General features: G+C 53.2%; 1 protein-coding gene and 1 long non-coding RNA gene across 2 annotated transcripts in view; one reads left to right on the forward strand and one right to left on the reverse strand.

Moving 5' to 3' along the window:
• The first annotated feature begins 4,854 nt into the window (after positions 1–4,854).
• Kcnk3 (potassium two pore domain channel subfamily K member 3) overlaps positions 4,855–20,749 on the forward strand; it is a 33,596-nt gene continuing 17,701 nt past the window's right edge. Inside the window, exon 1 of the mRNA XM_051172225.1 lies at positions 4,855–5,204. Within this exon, the coding sequence (XP_051028182.1) occupies positions 4,922–5,204 (283 nt within the window). The 5' untranslated portion in view covers positions 4,855–4,921. The remainder of the gene's footprint in view (positions 5,205–20,749) is intronic.
• The window catches only part of LOC127212169 (uncharacterized), a 37,179-nt gene continuing 23,464 nt past the window's right edge, over positions 7,035–20,749 (reverse strand). The window contains exons 2-3 of the long non-coding RNA XR_007833531.1: positions 7,300–7,366; positions 7,035–7,210 (exon numbers count right to left, since the gene is read on the reverse strand). This is a non-coding gene — a long non-coding RNA (uncharacterized LOC127212169). The remainder of the gene's footprint in view (positions 7,211–7,299; positions 7,367–20,749) is intronic.

Here is a 20,749-nt window from a genome sequence, read left to right on the forward strand (position 1 = left end):
TCCTAGCCGGGTTCTTCCCCAGCAGCCCACAGAGCCTGGCTCTGCTAACAGTTGCCTTTTGTGTTTGACTTGGGCTTGAGATGTTAAACAAACAGTGGCTCTTGACAAATGCAAGCCGTTGCTGTGGGACCCAGTTATGCTCTGGAAAGCCACGCTAATCCCCAACTTCACTGCCTCCGGAGATAAGACCAAGAAACCTCAGTCACACCCACAACCTGCTGTCCAGGACTGTGACTCTGATGCAGCCTCCTGTGGCCGCTGAACCCCTTTTCTCTGCCTTTGAGCCAGAGCTCTGGTTCTCTTACTACTCGGGCTTTCCCCTTTGCAGATATTGAGGTGGCCCTGGACCCCTTCCCCTGCCTCTGCTTGCTTCTCTGAAGCCCCAGGTCTCACCAACCCACCTAGGTGCCTGGAGCCAGCAGGAAGGGCTCAAGAGAAGTTTGCTGCATACCTTCTCTGCGCTGCATGCTGTGCTAAAATTAAAGCTCACTGTGCTAAAGCTTACTCACTCCCTAGTGAGGTAAGAAAGCCTTGTGGCAACTTATGGTCTGCTCTAGACAGGATGGACCAGAACTCCAAAGCTCTGGGCTAGCTCATAACAAATGGGTCAGGCCTTGAACCAGGTTTGACTCACGCCAGGTCTGTTTCCTCACTCCTTCCCTCACTGGCCCTTTCCCAGTCTCCACCCGAACTGTCCATGCATCAGGGACTAGAAGGAATGGAATGGAGTGTCCTTGTGTCTCCATCCTTCAAGCTCACACTCTTGATCATTGTAAAATGAACAAGAACATCACCAGAATATATCTCATGTTTTTAATTCTCAGAAAGAGAAACTGAGGCAAAGAGAGCCCCCCCCCCCATAGCTTCCCCAATTCTCCCAGCAGCATTAGCTCCAAAGCCTGTCGGTACAATGCTCCCTAGGATGCTTCCTTGGTGGGTGCTGCAGACACCTGACTCTGTCTTTACCCTTCTCCTTCCCTGGCAGGACTTGCTTCATCTTGGGAAGAGTCTTGTCTGTAGGCATGGAAGCAGAGTGCTGAGGTCTTTCTGTCCCAGACTCAACTGTCTGAGTCTCTTTAACACCCAAGCTGATGGCAAACCCAGCAGAGACGGAATTGTTCTGGGCCTTGACTCGGGTCCTGAGGACCTAAGGAAATGTGTAGTGCAGCTTTGATGTGCAAAGTGTTATGGGAAGAAAGTATTGTTAAAAAAGGGGGGGCGGTGGTCTCTGCCCAGGAAAAGATATCCAGCCATGGGGAAGTCATGAGAAGATGTAATCTACTTGACAAGGGGAATGGAAGTTCAGAAGGCCATAGGGACATAATGGAGTCAGTAGTTTATATGGGGAAGGGGGCGGGGGAAGGTGACTGGAAAGTGCTTGGAGCCTTTGAGCTGGGTCTTGAAGCCTGAATAGAAGGTTGGCAAAGGAAGGTGGGAGAGGCAAGGAGGCACCAGCATCTCAACTGATGGGAACCCTGGGCCCCTAGGAGCCTCATCAAACATGGGAGAACACTGATGTGGTCCGGGCTTACAGATGGATAGGGTGGCATGTTAATCCAGAAATGACTGTCTAATGTTTTGTATACATTGGGGTATGACAGCTCATGATAAATCCCAAACAATTTACCCTAACCTTGTTGCTGTTTCTTTCCTCACAAGCTAGTCTACAAAAAAGTAGCTATTCCCCTTTTGCGCAATTCTCAAGAGGGCTGAGTAAACAGATGTAACCAGGTCAGAAAGGTCATGGGGTGTTCTAAGTGAAGGGCATGATGATGTTTTCTGGTCCAAACCCTCCACTTAAGGATGTGGAACTCGAGGCGCAGGCAAGGGAGTGGCTGACCTCAAATGCTGTAGCAAACACAGGCAGAGACAGGTTGCTTTGGGGCAGGCGTGGGCAGGTCCAAGGGTCCTGTGCAGAAGGAAGTGAGGTACGCTGTTATGTCTTTGATATAGTCCATCCCAGGTATTCAGGAAGAGGACGGATGAAATCATGCTGCTGTCTCAGTGGCTGATCATAAACCTTGACTGTGCCAGCATGTTCCTTCATCCCAACTCACCCTTGGGAGGGATAGCATGGATGGGGAGACCAAGCCATCCTCTGGCACTCTGGACGGTGCGTAAGCACCGCTCCCCTTGTACTCACGGTAGGATCTTCACTACCCCTCTCCTGACCATCCAAGCCTCAGTTTACTAATCTGTAACATGAGAAAGCAGAGTGAGACCTCTAAGAAGCCCTCTAGTTCTCAAGAGCTGCAAGAACAAATTCCATTAAAATTAATAATAAATGATCTGCCCCACAGACAGTTTTCCCCTTTCCTAAAGCTCTTTCACTTAGTAACATTGCCTTTCATTTGTATAGCAGTCTGGGGTTGGCAGCCAGAGGTGGGAAACTCTGACAGCACCCCTTGAAACCTGGCAGGAAGGAGCTGCTTGCATATTCAGACAGGCCTTGGGAGAAACTGGCTTCTGGGGGGATTTTAATGTGGAACCAGCACATCCAAAGCTGGGAAGGGCAGGGCTCTTCTTCCTGCAGCCAAAAAATGCCAGAGTCAGGAATCCCCAACAGGTGTCCAAGGCCAAAGGAAGACCATCCTTTGTTGGGAGAGGGGACATGGGTCCCCTCATCAGGCTGTGGTCTGGACACCTGCATCTTTAAGAGAATAAAGGTCACCAGAGGGCCTCATGTCCTCTCCTTGCAAACATATGGTCTCCTTGGATTCCTTAAAGCCAACTGCTCAGGAGACTAACGCGTAATGATTAAGCCCATTTTACAAGTGGAGAGAGAAAGGCTCAAAGACTCAAGGAGAGGTGCACAAGGGTGAGAAGCAGACAGACAGAAGTCTCTTCCCAGCTCAGTGACCCTGCGTGACTGTATTGCCGTTAGCCTCAGCTTCTTCGCTTACCAAACAGTCCTAATTATAAGCAGACCTATCTTTGAGGACGAAAGTAAAGGTTAGAGTCATGAGTGTGGCATACCCCTGAAAGATACAAGGATACATCCTTGTGGAGTGAATGGGCTGGGAGCTCTTCTGAGGTGCTTTTGGATTGAAAAAAAGAAAAAAAAGGTGGTATCTGGCAGTGACATCCCAGCCCAGAATGTGGCAGATGGTGCCCTCCCTCGCTGGCTACCTCCTGAGCCATGGATTTTGGGCCTCTTCCATGGCTCTCCATGTGGCCTATGCCAGGGTCCCGTGAAGGGCTGCTTGACCCTCCTCGGCACTGGGGTTTGCATTCCGATCATTCCGGGTTGCTCCACCCATCCGTGTCCAGAGCTCTTTGGAGCTGAGTGAGGGATCATCTGCCATGACAACGTGGGGAAAGAGATAAGGACATGAGGCTCCAAGAGGGGCATAGCGCTTCGCCTGGGCTCTCACTGCCTGGCAAGTTTCCTCTTCAGCGCTGCAGATTCCCCTGTTGAAGAATGAGGAAACTGACACAGAAGGGTCCCCTGTCCCAGTTTCTCTAGCCCTCCAGTGAGTTATTACATTACCCCCACCCACCCTCACCCCCAATTTCAGCTAGATCCTGTTCTGTGCTTCAAGGTGGCATCCTGTGTCTTCTATGTGCCCAGCCCAAGTCCTGCTTTTCACTCTGGTGTTAGACAGGAACCATGAATATCAAAATGGAGCAGGTGGCCTCAGCTACTGGCAGGCTAGCCTTGGCTTTCTCAGCCAGTCCCCAATGCCTAGTGCTAACCTGGGAGGAACTCAGTGTCAGGAGAGAAGGCTTTCCCTTGAGTATTGGCTCATGTGTGCTCTGGGCCACAGCAAATCCCTGCCAGCTTCTAAGAGAAGCCAAATTCTGGACCTCAGGGAGGGAAGTATGACCTGGGTGGGGAGGGGGTCAGCTGAGCCCTAGTCCTGTCACCAACTCCTCAGTGTGTCCTATGTGTCACTTCACCGCCTATGCTATGTTTCCTTATCCATGTGCTAAGGAGTGGGTCAGTAGGACTCAAGGTCCCTTCCAGGCTCAATGCTACTGGGGCAAAGGGTAGAGAAAGGGACTTGCTCTGTCTGTCTGTCTGTCTGTCTGTCTGTCTGTCTGTCTCTCTCTCTCTCTCTCTCTCTCTCTCTCTCTCTCTCTCTCTCTCTCTCTCTCCCTCTCCCCTTTTCAGGACATTTGTGTCCTGAGCTCTCTCAAGTTTCCCTGTCTTAGTCTGTCCCTCTTTTTGCATCTTTTGCACCGCAATATTTCCTGCTAGATCCCTCTTTTCCTGAGTCTGTGTGGACCTCTGGTTTGTCTCCTCCATCACACACACACACACACACACACACACACACACACAGAGAGAGAGAGAGAGAGAGAGAGAGAGAGAGAGAGAGAGAGAGAGAGAGAGAGAGGCCCCTGCCCTATGTCTTCTCCCCTTCCCTGTAGTTATCTGTTTCCCAGCCTAGTTTTCTCTGGGGCTGGCGAGCTGGATCTCTCTCTCTCTCTCTCTCTCTCTCTCTCTCTCTCTCTCTCTCTCTCTCTCTCTCTCTCTCTCTCTCTCTCTCTCTGCCCTCCCTCCCTCTCCCATCTTGCTCCCCCCCTCCGCTCTCGCTCTCCCTCGCTCGTTCTCTCTCCCGCCTCTGTCCTGCCCGGGTTCTCCCGCTTGCTCCCCCTTCCCTCCCCGCCCTCGGCGCGGCTCCCCAGTCCTTATTTGGCTGGGCGGGAGGGCAGGCGGGAGGTGGTGGCCGGCGGCCGGGGGGCGGGAGCGGGGGCGGGCGGAGGAGGGCGGTGGGTGGTGCTGAAGGGACAGCTCCGCGGCGGCCGGCAGCGGCGGCGGCGGCGGCGGCCCCGGGGTGCGGAGCTGGTGCCCGGCGTGGAGATCCGCGAGCGCAGCCATGCCCCAGGCCGCCTCCGGAGCAGGAGCAGCGGCGGCGGCCGGGGCCGGGGCGCGGGCCGGAGACGCCGGAGGGCCGGCAACGACCCGGGAGGGACGATGAAGCGGCAGAATGTGCGCACGTTGGCGCTCATCGTGTGCACCTTCACCTACCTGCTGGTGGGCGCCGCGGTGTTCGACGCGCTGGAGTCAGAGCCGGAGATGATCGAGCGGCAGCGGCTGGAGCTGCGGCAGCTGGAGCTGCGGGCGCGCTACAACCTCAGCGAGGGCGGCTACGAGGAGCTGGAGCGCGTCGTGCTGCGCCTCAAGCCGCACAAGGCCGGCGTGCAGTGGCGCTTCGCCGGCTCTTTCTACTTCGCCATCACCGTCATCACCACCATCGGTAACTACATTCGTCGCCGCCGGAGGGGACGGGGACGGGGGCGGGGACCTGGGATGCTGGGGAGCCGCCCGCGGCTGAGGGGTCCCTGCGAAGTGGGGCTGGCCACCGAACCCGCGCGCTCCCAGCGGCAGGGGCTCAAGCCCGGCGTGTCTGCTCTGCGGGGTCCCCTGACTTCGATCTGCCTACAGCCCGGCCAGCTCTAACTTAGCCTTGCTGGGCTGTGCGAAGACCCCAGGGGACTCAAGTGTGTGAGAAGGACTGGAGCGGCCCGGCTCAGGCTCGGGAGGAGGGGTGTGGCCGGGCTAGGCCCTGGGGCTGAGTACCCAGAGTGAGCAACCGGGGAGCGCGCGCCACTCCTCCGTGTCCCTGCCGCTGGGCTTGAGCACCCGGGTGTCCACACCTGCTGGGCGTTGGGAAGGCACGTAGATGCCAGAACGCTGCACTCCGCGACACACCGGGCCACTCTCTTAACTGCGACTGAGTGCTGCTGGAGAGGGGGGTGGGGTGCGTGTGTCCGTGTGGGTGTGGGTGTGGGTGTGTGAGTGTGTGTCCACCTCCACGAGTTTGGGCCGCACCAGACAGGGCCTGTAATTCTCTGAGAGCAGCAGAGCAGGAGCTGGAAGCCAGATTCGGTCCTTTTAGCTTTCTTTCCAGTGTCCCAGTAAAACAGTCACCTCACAGGAATGGCTCCACTTCTTTCCCAAGGCCAAGGCTTGGAGGCTGTAGGAGGCCACGCACAAACCCAGATCCTCTGAGAACATGGCACACAGGTACACAGAGAGAGAGAGACAAACACACACACACAGAGAGAGAGAGAGAGAGAGAGAGAGAGAGAGAGAGAGAGAGAGAGAGAGAGAGAGAGAGAGAGAGAGAGAACCTGCTAGGAAAGGCATCTCCAGCCAGACCCTTCACCAGGTTGCTGAAGTGTCCAGCCAGGATCACACACCTTAACCATTCCCAAGACCATGTGATTGCAGCTGGGCTCTATCATTTAACCGTCTGCATGACCGACCTTGGGCAAGTCCCTTCTCCTGCCTGGATCTTGGGCTCATGTCCCAAACATGTAGAGGTTGGCCAAAATGATGTCAAGGGCTCTTCCCAGCCCTGACGTGCTTGGACTCTGAGATCAGGAACCCACCTTCCCCCAAAGCCATTGGGATGCCTCCAGGAGCTGTTTCCTCCATCTTCCCCACTCCTTCTCATCCTGACCCCCCCACCCCCACCCCCTGCCTTGGCCGAACTCCCAGGGACTCATTGCCATTTGGCAAAACCCATAACAAGATGGCAGTGTTTTCCTAGGAGTCAACAGGAGTGGACGCGGGTAAAAGACAGATCTGGACACTGGATCCACTGCAGAATTCTGTTCTGGGGCTCTGCTGCTCTCCAGCAGTGGGGAGAGCACACCCAGCCACTACCTGGAGGGCAGCTTTGCCGTGGGCCCCTTTCCTTCACGTCCTATTGCCACTTGCCAGGGTTTCCCAGCAGGTCAGCTGTCTGCAAATCAGAGGTTGGGGGGGGGGGAGGACCTGTGTACACCTCTGTCCCTCTTCCCATGCCAATTCCTCAATTAGTGCAACTTTCCTTTAAGGCCCCATCTCTTCAGCTTCACAGGAACCTCCCAGCTGACCTCCTTGCTTCCAGCCTCATCCTCCACAGAGGATAGCATCCCATGGAAAAAAAAAAAAAACTCCCAAAAGCACGGCTGTCCCAGCCCCTTCACCAAAGCCCACATAACTCCTCACTGCCCAACTATCCTTGCCCTGGATCCGCCTCCATGCTTGTCTTTACTCCTTACCTCTTACTTGGATGCTCTCCTTCTACAGCCTCCAAGTCACCTTTCAGGGAAGACTTTACATCTTTATATCTGACACACCTTTATCTCCTGCCTTCCCATTGGTTGCTGCTACCCAAGCTGGAGCCAGTATGGGCTCTTTTAAATGTTTGTTTACATCTTAAGGAGTGTGCTTTGTGTGTATCTTTTCCAGCTCGCTGCTATGTTAATGTTCCTGTAAACAAAGTTTATCTCTGTGCGTGCTCCTGGAGAGCCATGAGCTGTAGACACTATTGACGGGTTTAATGCGTCCATGGTTCTTACCTAGAGGGATGCTAGAGGCTGGAGCTGGCAGCAAAACACTCTTCTGCTGATACTTGTGTATACAGTGCTGGTGGAGAAGAAAGATGCCATCCTAGGTTAGCGGTGCCTACTCCCCACCCCGCCCAATTATCCCTACCTTCTTTTCACCTCTCCCTTTGGCTTCTGCCACCTAGCTGGAAGCTGTCCTGGGGTAGCAACAGGGAGCCTGGAAGGGGCTCTGTGTAAGAATGTTGTTAGCCTCTTCCTGTCCCGTTTGCCTCCTTGGGACCATCTTGTGGACAATCCCACTAAATAAGGCTGGGTAAGAGAGCTGGGTGCCATGGCGGCAAATGTCTGTAAGCCCACCAGTCAGGGAGGCAGAAGCAGGCAGATCTCTGTGAGTTCAAGGCCAGCCTGGTGTACAAAGTGAGCCCAAGACAGCCAAGGCTACACAGAGAAACCCTGTCTCGTAAGGAAAAGAAGAAGACTGGATAAGTGAACGAGCCTCCCACTCAGCATCTAGTGGCCACAATGGCTGGATCTCAGCCTTCACAACTCAGTGTGGTTACCAGACCAAAGTCAGAGGTTGTTAGCTTTATTAGTCGGATTGGTGGGTACAGGGAAGAAACCTCCCTGCCAAGAGCCACCAGGTTTCTAACTCCACCCTGAGGGCAGTGTCCCTGCTGGGCTCTTGGCTGCTTCCTTTGCCTCCATATGCTATGAAGCCCAGGCCAGCCAGGCCTGGCAGAACCACCAAGTGCCCAGTGATGCCAACTCGCAGGATGCTCAGGAGCAGCTCTGATTGGCTGAAGGTCAGCAGGGTCTGACTTAGTCACTCACCTGGTTAGTCACATTCTCCACTCCCACCCCCTCATTACTGGCCTAACAGCTAGGGAACCCTTCTTTCCTTGCTCCCCAAGTTCACCAGACACAAATGGAAACTCTTTCCTTGGGAAACCTCGCCCTCCCTAGCTGTTGAGTCATCAAACTCCTCCAGGCCCCAGCCCCCTCTATTCATAGCCCAAAGCTGTCAGAGCAGGAAGGGGCCTGGGGATCAGCTGGTGCCATCGCCTCCTCCTACAGAGAAGGCATGGCAGGGAGGGGGGGTGGGAATCATACAGAAGGGGTACAAAATCTGACTCTCAGATCCCCTAGTGCCTCTTTACCTGTTATTACTTGTTTAGTTCTATTTGTCTATTTTTGCAATGCTGGGGGCAGAACTCGGGACCTCCTACAAGCTAGGCAAGTGCTCTACCACTGAGCTCCACGGTGCTATTTTTATTGCTACAGTAGCCACAATAGTAATGGCAGCCTTCCTTTATTATCTACACTCTGGCAGGCTCTATCCAGACACTTCATTTGTATTCCCTTGTTAAGTTCTGCTAGTCCCTCAATGCTGACCTTATTACCCCCACTTTTCAGCTAAGCAATGGAAGGCTCTAAGTCAGCCACTCACCCATGGCCTCAGAGCTTGACAGTAAAGCACCTGTGCAGGCTCAATAGACCTATCCGACTCCCTCTCTCTCTCTCTCTCTCTCTCTCTCTCTCTCTCTCTCTCACACACACACACACACACACACACACACACACACACACACAGCTTCTTTCTCCATCTCAAACCCAGCCCAGACTCTTGGGTCACAAGGCACCAAGGCATCCAAGCTGGAACATCCCTAGCTGGGCATCCCAGAAGATAGGGTGGCGGTTGGGGGGGAGGAAGCCTCTTGTTGCAGCCTGCTGCTCTCCCCTCAACGACCCAGGAGACAGATCTGTACTCTGTACCTGTTTGTCCCTGAGGCTGTGTCAGGCTCACAGGTGCCGATTCTCTCACGGCAGGCTTGAAGATCTTTCCCGCTTTACGGGCAACAAGAGACCAGGTGATTGATCTGCTGGTGGAGGCCAGGCAGGGAGCCTGTGTTGTTGCTTTCTGGCTCCTCGCCCAAACTCTGCTGAGCACAGGCTGCTGTGGCTCACCATGCAGCCTGGTGACCCTGGGACTAAATTCAAGCAGGTGGCCCAAGAGGGAAATTGTGCCTTTTATATCCTTCCCAGAAGTGACCTGCCACTTCCCAAATCACAGAGCCCTACAATAAAAGGGTGGGGGTAACATTAGGGACCATCCAACCACTCAAAGAGGTCTGTAACTTGCCCAAGGTTACAAAGCGAGTTGAGCGCTTGATGAAACCCACAGGCAGCCTCTTGTCCCCACGCCATGCATCTCACCATCCCCTCCCTCCCTGTCTACAGGCTAGCCCTTCTTCTTTGACTCCCCAAGCCCTAACTTGGCAACCTGAGCCCCTGGCTTCATCTCAACCCACCTTCTGTCTCCTACCATGTCCTGCCCAAGCTATTAAATCTTTCAGATCTCATTTTGTCAGTTATACAACGAGAATGAAATTATCAGCAGGAAATAATACTTTCATGCAAAGAATGTGCCTCATAGAGTCGATATTTAATAGTATCTGTAATGTTTGCTGTCATTAATGTTACTGTTCATGGAGTACGCCTTCTCCCATGGAGGGAATTGCTCTGTGTGTTCAGGGTTACCATGACAAAGCAACCTTCTGAACAGATGGGGTCAGTGAGGCAGGGGTGGGCAGGGATGGAAAAGGTTAGGACTAGGAAGCTACCATATCCTTTTGTCTTATCCACCCAGGATCCTGCACCAGCATCCCTTCCCTCACCATATCTGCAGCCTGCCTGACATGCAGGGGCAAGGGCTATTGCCACCTCTTCTTAGTGGGTGGGCAAGGAAGAGTGAAGTTTCCTGTTATGGACTGAAGCAAGGCAGAAGAAAGAGAAACCTAGTTCCATATCCAGCTCAGTCACTGGTCTCTATGACCCTCAGTCTCCTCATCCACCAGTGGGTACATTTCCCCAGAGGTCCTCCTGCCTGCCCATCCGGTTCCCACGCATTCCAGTGGGGGAGCTGGAGGTGTTGGAGGGAGCGGAGGCGAGAATCGGACAGAAATAGCAGGCACACGACTGGCCACAGTGGGGACAGGACAAACACAATAAGTATTTTCAAAGGAAAACATAAACAAGCACAGATGAATGTAACGTGGATCACCACTATAAACAGCTTTCAGCTGGCAGCACAAACCATGGGTCTGCAAGTCGATTTTATAATAATTTTTTTTAACTGAAAATGATTTCCCTGTGGCCAGCCAGCAACCAGGGGAGAGAGCAAGCTCGAACAGAGGCCGTGATCTTGCCAGTCTAGGCAAACCTCCTCCGAGAACCCAGGATGGACATCTCCTCTCCCACCCTGGGTCCTGGCCTTGGGCTCAGGAAATTGACTTGTGTCTGCAACAGGCCACCAGTGTTCCCACACCGACCTGCTCAGAGAGATTTGAAAATTTGCTGACAAATGTCAGCCCCAGGACTTAGCCCCGACCCCTGCCAGGCCTCTGTATGTTTGGGCATCTTTTCCAAGAGCCATCCCTCCCACAGACTGTCTTTGATTTCTTCTGTGTGGACCTGTGTACGGTAGAGAATGGGTGCCAACGTGAATGCAGGGCACTGGGACTGTTGTACAGAGCAGTTTTCCCAAAGAGGAATTAGCTCAAACCTGTTTTGTGCTCACGGGACTGGAGAAGGGTCTTGCTAAAGGTCACACAGTTAGCATCAGAGCTGGGCTTGGAGCCCTGCTTCCTGACCCCCTCCGATAGCCTCTGGTCCTCAGAGAGCCACATGACAAATGCCTGTCGTGGCAGCGCAGAGAGCAGTCGAGCACCCAGCTGCCGCCACCACCGCCTCCCAGGCCACACATGCTCTCTTGCTGTTCAGAAACTGCTTGTGCTTGGACAGCTGCCAGGGGGTCTCCAGAGACCTGCCCCTCACCTGGAGCTGCCCAGGGCCTGGCAACTGCCACAAGTCAATTCTTCACTTCCTTGTTTGCTAGTGTGTCTTAGCCATGGCTGAGGAGAGCAGGCAAGGCCTTCTGGTCTGGTGGCCTCTCTATAGCCGGGCCAGGCCAAAGCTGGTTTTCTATTCTCACTCTTCACAAAGTGGGTGCCCATCTGTCTGTCTGTCTGTCTGTCTGTCTGTCTGTCTGTCTGTTGAGGCAGGGCCTCACTATGTAGCTCTGGCTGTCATGGAACTCACCAGGCCTCTGGCCTTGAACTCAGAGAGATCCACCAGAGTCCTGGGATTAAAGGTGTGTGCCACTACACCTGACACAAAAGGTTTCTTTGTTTTTTTTTTTTTTTTTTTTAATCACCCATGTACCCACTTCTGTTTCCTCCAGTGGCACAGCAAAGTCCCTTTGAAAGGGATGGGAAGTGGGAACATGGCCTTGGGGCTTACAACTTGAGAGCTCTGTCTCTCTGTCTCTTTGGCCCACTACTCCTGCCCAGGGCAGCAGACCTTTCCCTAGGGAGTTAGTGAGTGTCTAGCTTCCCACCTCCATGGAGCCTGGCTTCACCTAGGGTTTCCTAACTCAGTGCTCCCCCGTGATTGGCTGGCCCTGGGTGCCCTGATTTAAATGCAGATTCTGAATCAGTAGCTTTCTCTGAAGCACATCCTGAGTGTCTGCGTTATACAAGCCCTAAGGGACACCAGTGCTAGCGATCCATGAGCCATACTGCTTAAAATTCAATTAATTGTAAATAATACAGAGATTCCAGAAACACACACAGACCTGAAATAATATACCCCGCGACCTCATCGTTTGGGATACAACACATTTCTGAAATCATGAAAAAGGTCATCAGAATCCCACATCAGGGTCAGATCTCCTTTCCAAGTGGCGTTCTGTCTTGAAAGGAAGAGGCAGAAGAGGGGATGAATCGTGTAGGGAGGGGGGGCGGGGCGGAGGCGGGGATGACAACGGAAGCAGCGCAAGGGCCAGAAGAGGAAGGTCTGCTCCAGGGGCAGCCCCCACAGTGAAGGAACAGGCCAGCCGGCCAGCCCTCTGCCCTCCTCCCTCAAAGCCAAGTGTGCATGCCAGCTGGCATTTTAATAAAGAAAAGGCCACAGATGTGGCTCAGTGGTAAAGCACTTGCCTTGAGTGCCCAAGGCTCCGGGCTTAATCCCTAACACCAAAAAATAAAGACAGCGACAACAAAAATTATCCCCAAACTTGTTCTACAGGAAGGGGAGCAGAGGGGCAGCAGTGGCTGCACAGCAGCTGGAGGCCTGGAGGGTTTGCAGGCTTTCTCCTGCTGTTGAGGAAGCAGAGACCTAAAGAACCTGAAAGCCTGGCTTCCGGAACACTCGTGTGGTGGGTACCGTGGTTCTAATAAAGTGCATGTTGTGAACTGAAAAGTTCACAGGATGGGTGGGACCTGAGGACCATAAACTCTTCCGTGGGGCTCAGAGAAGCTGGGCCTCGGTTCACTGGGGCCAGATATGGAGCCGGGGTACCACATACAGTAGCTGTATTGGTGGTGGTGGTGGGGGAATGGAGACCACGGAGTGGAGGGGACAGAGAAGTAATGAAGGACCTATCCAATGGGAGTAGTGGCAATTAGTCTGCTAGCACATCCCCTACCCCTACCCTCTACACACATACAAATGCATGTACTCAGAGTGCAAACACACACACACACACACACACACACACACACACACACTACTGAGATCTATGGAAAACCAACCAATGAGAAGTTGGCTCCTTTCTCCCGGCCTCTGCCTATCTTGGTCCTGTGCCTGAGCTGTTAGAAAAGACATGGCGGCTGACTTTCTCACATTCTTAGTGTCTGATCAATCCCAAACCAAGGTGCCCAAAGACTGGGTGTTTGGTAAGGAATGGTCTGCTTCCTGGGTTTTAGCTGACCTCTCCCCTGCCTGCTCAACCCAGGGATTGATTGCGGGGCCTAGTGCATGCAAGGCAAGTATATCCCTTGCCTTATTTTTGCTTTTGAACCAAGGTAACCAAATTACCCAAGATAACCTTGAATTTGCTATGCAGCCCAGGGAGACCTCAGGCCTATAATCCTCACAGGCCTGGCTCCATCTTCTCCACTGCAGAGAAAAGGAGACAGGCCTGCCTCTTTTTACAAGGCCACTAATCTCACTGAGAAAGACTCCATCCTCACTGCCCAAAGCTCCTCCTCCAGACATCAACACACTGGGGACTGAGTTTGAACTTGTGGATTTGGGAGTCTGTAGCACTGCCCAATACGCGCCCCTCCCCCCCCCCCCCGCCGCCATAGGGCAATACAGCACCATTTCCTCAGTCAAGAAGGAGCCTGCCTCCACGGGCTGAGTCCAGGCAGGAAAAGCCTGAGAAGTCCTATCTCATAGCTTCCCAAGATACTCAGCCTTGCAGCAATACGGTATGGAATGCAGGTGGCAGTATGAATATGTTGTCTCCTTAGCCCAGCAGGTTGCCTGTGTTTGCAAACTTTAGAGGGACACTGACAACCTGGGGAATCAGTTGGGGCGGCGGGGGGCGGGGGGACGACAAAGCAGTGTCTTTACTGAAGGCAATTCTATTGCTGTGGTACACACCATGATCAAAAGCAACTTGGTGGGTAAAGGGTTTATTTGGCTTACAGGTTATAGCCAGTTGCAGGCAGGAACCTGGAGGCAGGAGCTAAAGCAGAGGCCATGGAAGATGCTGCTCACTGGCTTGCACAGTTTGCTTTCTTATATACCCCAGGACCACCTGCCTAGGATTGGCACTACTGCTGTGCTAAGCCTTCCCACATCAATCGTTAATCAAGAAAATGCCCCCCACAGACATGATTATGGGCAATCTGATGGAGACATTTTCTCAACCAAGCTTCCTGTTCCAAGATAGCTCTAGCTTGTATCACATTGGAAAAACACCCTCCAGGACAGACAGTCCTAGAGAAAAGGTATCACCCTTAACATCCCTGCCAGGCTATGACAAGGGGAAAGGACCAGACTTGTTCTGAGTAGATCCATGGGGTTGAACGAAGAGAAGACCATGGGAAGACAATCTGTCCAGTGTAAGACAGGCCTTGTTAAAGTTAGCTGAAGATGGCTTATGCTGCCTCAACGGGTGGTGAGCTCCCCATCCTAGGGAGCATTTAAGCAGACACCGGCTGCACAAATGGTAAAAGCCCCATCCACCCATACACATACCCTCACATCACCCTCACATCACCCTCACCCCCTGCCACCGCCACTGTAGTCGCCGCCACCACCACCGCCACCACCACCATCACCATGCATCCAACAGGCTTCAGCCGGGGAATCAGAATCAACAGAACAGACATATAAAGTATGACAAGGCAAAGAACCAGCTCGCAGGACTCAAGGGTGGGCTGGTAAAACTGAGTCTACAGGGCAGGCCGCCATCACAAAAGGCAGGCTGGACCAGTCCCCACTTGTGAGGTTGCCCCTGTCCATGGGTAGAACTTCACCTTCAGGGACAAAGCCCTTCTTCGGCTAATCCGTAAGGTCTTTCAGGTTACCAAGGTAGTCCACCTGGGAGAATAGCTTGTCCTACATCAGAACCTAGGGCTAGCCTGTGCTCCTTTACTCAAAGTCAACTGGTTGTGGACTGCAGTCACATTTGCCTTCCTAGCAATCTCTGGATTGGCATTTGAAGAGCTAGGGGCTTTGGCTATAGGACCAGCACACTGCCTATGCGTTAGACTACTAGACGCAATGACCAGCTTTTAAGCTTCATCCCCAGGCAGAGATGCCTTGAGTCCTTGGTCTTCTCGGGGCAGCCTGAGGAGTTTGGGTACCCAGAGTGAAGTTAGAGACCCGTTCCAAACAGAACCAGTTCACCAGCTTTGATTCCCCCGCCCCCCTCTGGTTTATCAGAAGCCATTGATATCTTCTGAGGCCGTCTGTATGCCAGGCTACCTATGAGGTTCCACAAGATCAGATCCTTCCTCAAGGAGCGAGGGTCTGTCTGAGTTCTGCGAACTCCAAGCTGACCAGTTTGCATGCTGATTCCAAACAAAGCCCCTCAGATGGGTCTGAGGTTTTCTAGCAGGACGTTAAATGTCGAGTGAGACATCAGGGTGAAGACTGACAGTGTGACCTTCAGAGAGCAAGGTGGAGAGGCCAAGAACAGGACACACAAGGCTCTGGAGCACTGGTTCTCAAACTTCCAAATGCTGTGACCCTTTAATACAGTTCTTCATATTGTGATTTACCCACCGCCCCCAATCATAAATTGTTTTCACTGTTACTTCATAACTGTAATTTTACTACTGTTATGAACCATATTGTAAGTATCTGTGTTTTCCAGTGGTCTTAGGTAACTCCTGTGAGAGGGTCACTTGATAACCCTCAAAGGTCGCAACCCACAGGTTGAGAACTGCTCCTTTACAGGCCAGTGGGTGAGTTTGATTTGGGGGGGTGGTCTCTGTATATGCCACCTCATCCAGACCTCACAGTTGCCCCCAGGAAGAGGTGCTAGCTAAACTTTATCTTACAGAACGAGGGTCCTGAGGTCTGGGGAGGAAGGGTTCAGGGGACACAGCTAGAGTCTCCTTGGTCGGCAAGTGGCAGACAGAGCCGTGTTGCATAGGCACAGGACTCAGTCACACTGCATCCCCCACAAGCTTCACATCAGCCCACGCCAGCTGTGGGCTTTATTACTCCTACTTTACCAGCTGAGCGATGATCTTCCAACCTTAACCTGAGCCCTTCTCCAAGAATACAAGTGTCCTCTGGCCCAGGCCATAGCTGGAGGTGGGTCACTCTCACGGTACAGATGTGTGGACCTCACATAGACACATGTTGGCCTATGGAGGATAAAGGGGCAGAGTGTCGTGGGAAGCCTGTCTCAGACATGCATTTGTCAATGCTGTCCCACTGAACAGGGGACCCTCAATGGACACTTCTTAAAAGGAGCCACTGAAGAAGAGGGCTTTGTTGAGGGTGACTTGGGCAACTTGCTTGCTCCCCTGTGGGAAGAAGAAGGATGGTACAATGGCTCTGTTGTGCTGTATAGGAAGGCTACCCCAGTTCTCGGAGCCAGAGCCATAGTGTAACCCCCTTACCCTGGGAGTTCATTAACATTTTGTCCCTGTGGCTTCCTGATTTCTGCCATATTGTGGACGTGTCGGCATGTGGGCTAGGCAAGTAGTCTGTCATTGAACTCTATGCTCAGCCCTGTGTTTGCTTTACTCTAAAGGTGGTGTTTGTTGATTTTGACTTTGAGACAGGGTCTCAATAGATAGACCAGGCTAGCCTTGAACTCACTCTGTAGCTCAGTCAGGCTTTGACGTCAAGATCCTCCTAACCCATGCCCCGAAGTACCTGGGATCACAGGCCTGCAGGACCTGGCTAGGTGAGGCTCGTGGGCGGCTGCAGCTGGGAGGAGTGGAGATTTTGTTAGGGCCAGCGTTCTGTCCCTGGGCGGCTGGGCACCCCCGTCAGTGCAGGAGTTAGTTTGCTTTCTTGGTTTCCTTAGCATCTCAGAAACACTGAAGTGTAGCCAAGATGAAATCTTGCAAGCTTTAAGGCAATACTTGTGCGCTGAGTCGGGTGGCCAAGTGGGCAGGAGTTGGTGGATGAAAAAAAGTTACGTTCAACCTCCCTCAGAGAAGAAGGCAGACTAAGTGGGTCTCAGAGGACCCCTGGGGGCAGCCTGTGACTCCCCGCTGGCTGGTCTGAAAATAAGCCACGGATGGAGGCTCAGCACAGCATGGGCCCCACCAACAGGGAAAAAATGACTGACCCTCTGAGTCACGGACTTTTCCACTGTAAGGATCAGAAGAACCCCAAGAGTCAGGAAAAGAGCCCCCCTTCTGGTCCTCCTTCAGGCCAGGCCAGAGAGAACTATCTAGAACTGGGGTGCAGGCCTCTTTCCTGCAGCTAAGTGCCCTCAGAGTCCCAAGCACTCATTTTCCTGCCGTCCTCTTGTCCCCAAGGGGTTGCTCAGTGGGCACACGGGCAGGCATATCTCCTCTGTGAACTGTGGGGAAGAATTTAGCTTTAGGGCAGCTGAGCTAAGGAAATTAGGGACCCACAGGATGATAAGGTCATCTCAAGTGACAGTGGGGACCTTGAGAATGATTCCCCTTCCGCTGTGCCTCTGCTTCTTGCTGGCTTTAATACTTGAAGCAAGTCCCACGTGACCCTAGTTTTTCCTGTGAAGTCCAGGGCTGGGAGACGTTCAAGAGTCTTAAGAATTCAGTCTGTCTCTGCTGAACCTACCTGGCCTCCCTTCCCAGCATCCTCCAGGGAGGAACGCTACCCAGGATTAAGCTCTTGTCCCCACTTCACCCCATGGTCCCCAGGCCCTGGAAGGACTTCCTCTATAGCTCGTCCCAAGAATAGAGTTCGACACAGGACATACAAGTCACCCCTTTCTGAAAAGAGAGTGATTCTAGCTGGAGCCAGTATCCTGCTTATCAGCAGGGAGGGGCTACAGCTCCAGCCCAGGCTCCTCCCACTGGAAAGGGAAGGGGAGGCACGCTGGGCTGTCAGTTCCTAAGGAGCCTCAACAGTATGGTGTCAGGAGCCCGCTGACCCCAGCCAGTGCCTTCTGACAGAGGGGCAGGGGGAGAGCTCAGCCATAGACAACCCAGGGTGTGCACATGTGGCCAGTCCTGCCATCTAGACCACGGGGTGACTCCGAGGCTTCCAAGGCCCTGGGAGCTGGCACTGTGCTGACAGGCCCTTCCTCACAACCCCATCCTGAGATCCCAGTCCCATGAGTCCTCCCAGTGCCTTAGGATGTCAGAGCGCTTGTGAGGCACTGCAAGGACCTGTGGAGCCCACGCTAACACTCACTCCATCTTGTGCTAAGATAGGCATGGGACTGGCTGACTCAGCTTTGCTGAGGAAGAGGGGGGCTCAGATGAGCATTAGATATAGCATTCTAGAACTCTCCAGGGTTCTTTAGTTTCCTTGAGAACTAGTAATTCCACCCAACCTTTCCCTCTGCTAGATGAGATAAAGTGGAGCTGGAGGGCAGGAGGGGATGGGTCAAACAAAGCCAGGCACCCTGACTTTCTCCACTCATCCCGCACTCCACACAGCCATTTCTCCATCTACCTGGCTGCTGCAAGCATCTTCTGTGCATCAGCAACTGTCCTGGAGCCCAGAGGGTCGGCACAGGAGAAAGTAGGTCCTTTTCTCCTGGTATTTCCTCTTTAGGGGAAGCAGAGGTTGGAAAGTAAATCATGTTGTAACACGAAGTCTAGTCTTGACCTGATGAGAGGGTTCAGCGGGGAAAAGGAATCGCCACAAAGCCTGAGAGATGGAAGGAGCACACCAACTCCCACAGGTTGCTCTTTGCCCTCCACACACATATCATGGTGTTGATGCCTGTGCACGCGTGTTTGTTCCCATGTTGTGCACACACGCACACACACACGTGTGTGTAAAAAATAAATAGTTAAAAAATTAAAACCTGTACAGAATCATTCTGTACAAGAGGAGAGGCAGGTGACGCCGGCTACAGTTCATAACTCACAGGGAAGGGCTGATTGGAGCAGGTAATATCGGGGAGGTGATGGTCATGGGGCCCATTAGGGCGGTTTGGAAAGCAGTGTGGATAGGACTTGGTGATGGGAAAGACATCTGCGTTGGGGAAAGGGAGCAGCCTGTGAGAGTTAGAGGGAAGTAGAGCAAACAGGCCTGCTTCTGGGTCTTTGACCCGAGTAACAGATGGAAGCTGATCACTTGCCAGATGCAACATGAAGCTGGAGAGTGATAACCTTTGTGAGAGAGGTTCGAGGCTGCTGTTGGAGACAGCCTGATTGATCCAGAGACAAACCTGTGAAGGCAAGCCTGCCAGGACAGAAACCCAACAAACAGAAGTAATACTGAAAACCAGGTGCTGTGTGAGAGCAGCTGGGAACGGCAGAATGCCCCAGCCTTCCTGTGAAAATGAGAGACCAAGCAAGAAAGGCCAGAGGGACAGAGGGTGGAACCTTCAGCAATGGGAGGTGCAGGCAGAAGGGTTGAGAGGGGGAGTGCAGCCTGGACTAACTGTGAAACACTATCTTGGAAACCCACAGGCTGGGGGTGTGGCTTAGTGATAAAGAGCTTAAGCAGGGTGGGCAAGGCCCTGGCTGTGAGACAGAAGGAGGGATGGACTTCAAACAGTGGTTTCCCAAAGGCAGAAGGAGCATTCCAAGAGACAGCACAGTCAGTCTTGCCCATAGCTGCTCGGGGAGGTCGAATCAGGAGACCACAAGGGAGAGCCAGTGGACTTGTCACCATCGTGGTCAAAGGGACACTGACCATGAAGTGTCCTGTTCTGCAGCTCCTTCCAGGCACACACGAAAGGAAGGGCTTGGGGGTGGGTGATATTCTAACCTTGTAGATGCTGAATTGGAACAAGGGGTCATATCTGAAGAGAGGCAGGTGGGGTGGGGGGCGGAGATGGTGGGGAGAGGGGTGTGGCATGGCAGCACAGCAGCCCCTCCGGTTTACAGGCCAAAGCTTTGCAGACCTCCTGCAGAGCCCAGGGGTAGTTAGTGGTCATTCGTTTCATTGTGGTCCATTATGCAAACGATCCCAAGGCCAAACAAGTTTATGGCTTGGGAAACCCAGCCATGGCAGCTTTTCCTAAGTAGCTCCCTCCCTTACAACCTGCCAGCTCTGTGCCCTCCCACCTCCCCACCATCCCTATCCTTCCACCCTGCCTGTCAGCTCCCAAGAGTCTAGGCCTCTGCCTCCCTCCTCTGAGAAAGCTGTTTTTCCCTCTTTGCTCCTTGCATGCCTGTCATCTTCGGTCATATGCGTCTTCAACTGGAGGCCATACCTGTCCCTCACAGTCACTGTAGGATGTTCTTGTACCCTATGCCACAAGTTGTGAGGGATGGGGTGGGGCGGGAAGAGTATCCAAGAGCCTTAGGAAACAGCAACCTGCAGGACAGGAGTGTGATCCTGCCTTGATTGCCTACTGAGAAAGAGAGAGCCTGGGATTTAGTCCAACCCCAGCCCAGCACTGGGGACCCAAGGGTGTCTCTGGAGGCAATCAGCAATGGACCTGTTTCCACTCACACTGCAATGCCAGGCAGAGAGCAAGGAAGACAGAAGGTGCCTTCCTATCAGCTAAGGGACAAGGACAGATGTGCCAGAAGGGCCCTCTACTCTTTCCTTAGTGGAAAAATTAAACAGATGAAAAGTGGTTATCAGAAATAGGGAGTCACTAGTAACACCAGTTGCCTGTCTACTACGCCCACCTCAGCGAGGGGAGAGGCTCGGGACATCAGAGCCCTTGCCCAAAGGCAATGTGAGATCAAGGGAGACATTGTGGCCACCACTAGGACCGTGTGCCCTCCACGGCCCTAACCCTGAGTGCCAGGTTTGGGTACGTCCTCACTACTTATCTCTGAAATTAAAGACATTATCCACAATGTCCCAAAAGGGACCCAAACCTGGCCCTCCATAATCCTGTGCCCCTATCTACCCGAGGCTGCTTCGGAAAGGCCTCTCCCTGGCATACAAGCCAGAAACTATGAGCAGAGAGGACACAGCACCCAGACGCCACAGAGGCCCGGATCACTCCTTGCAGCCCTGACAGGGGGCTGCAGTAGTAATTAGCCTGCTCACACATCCCCAGGGTTATTTTTAA

Source organism: Acomys russatus, chromosome 1 (assembly GCF_903995435.1).
Source record: "Acomys russatus chromosome 1, mAcoRus1.1, whole genome shotgun sequence".
Taxonomy (NCBI): Eukaryota; Metazoa; Chordata; class Mammalia; order Rodentia; family Muridae; genus Acomys; species Acomys russatus.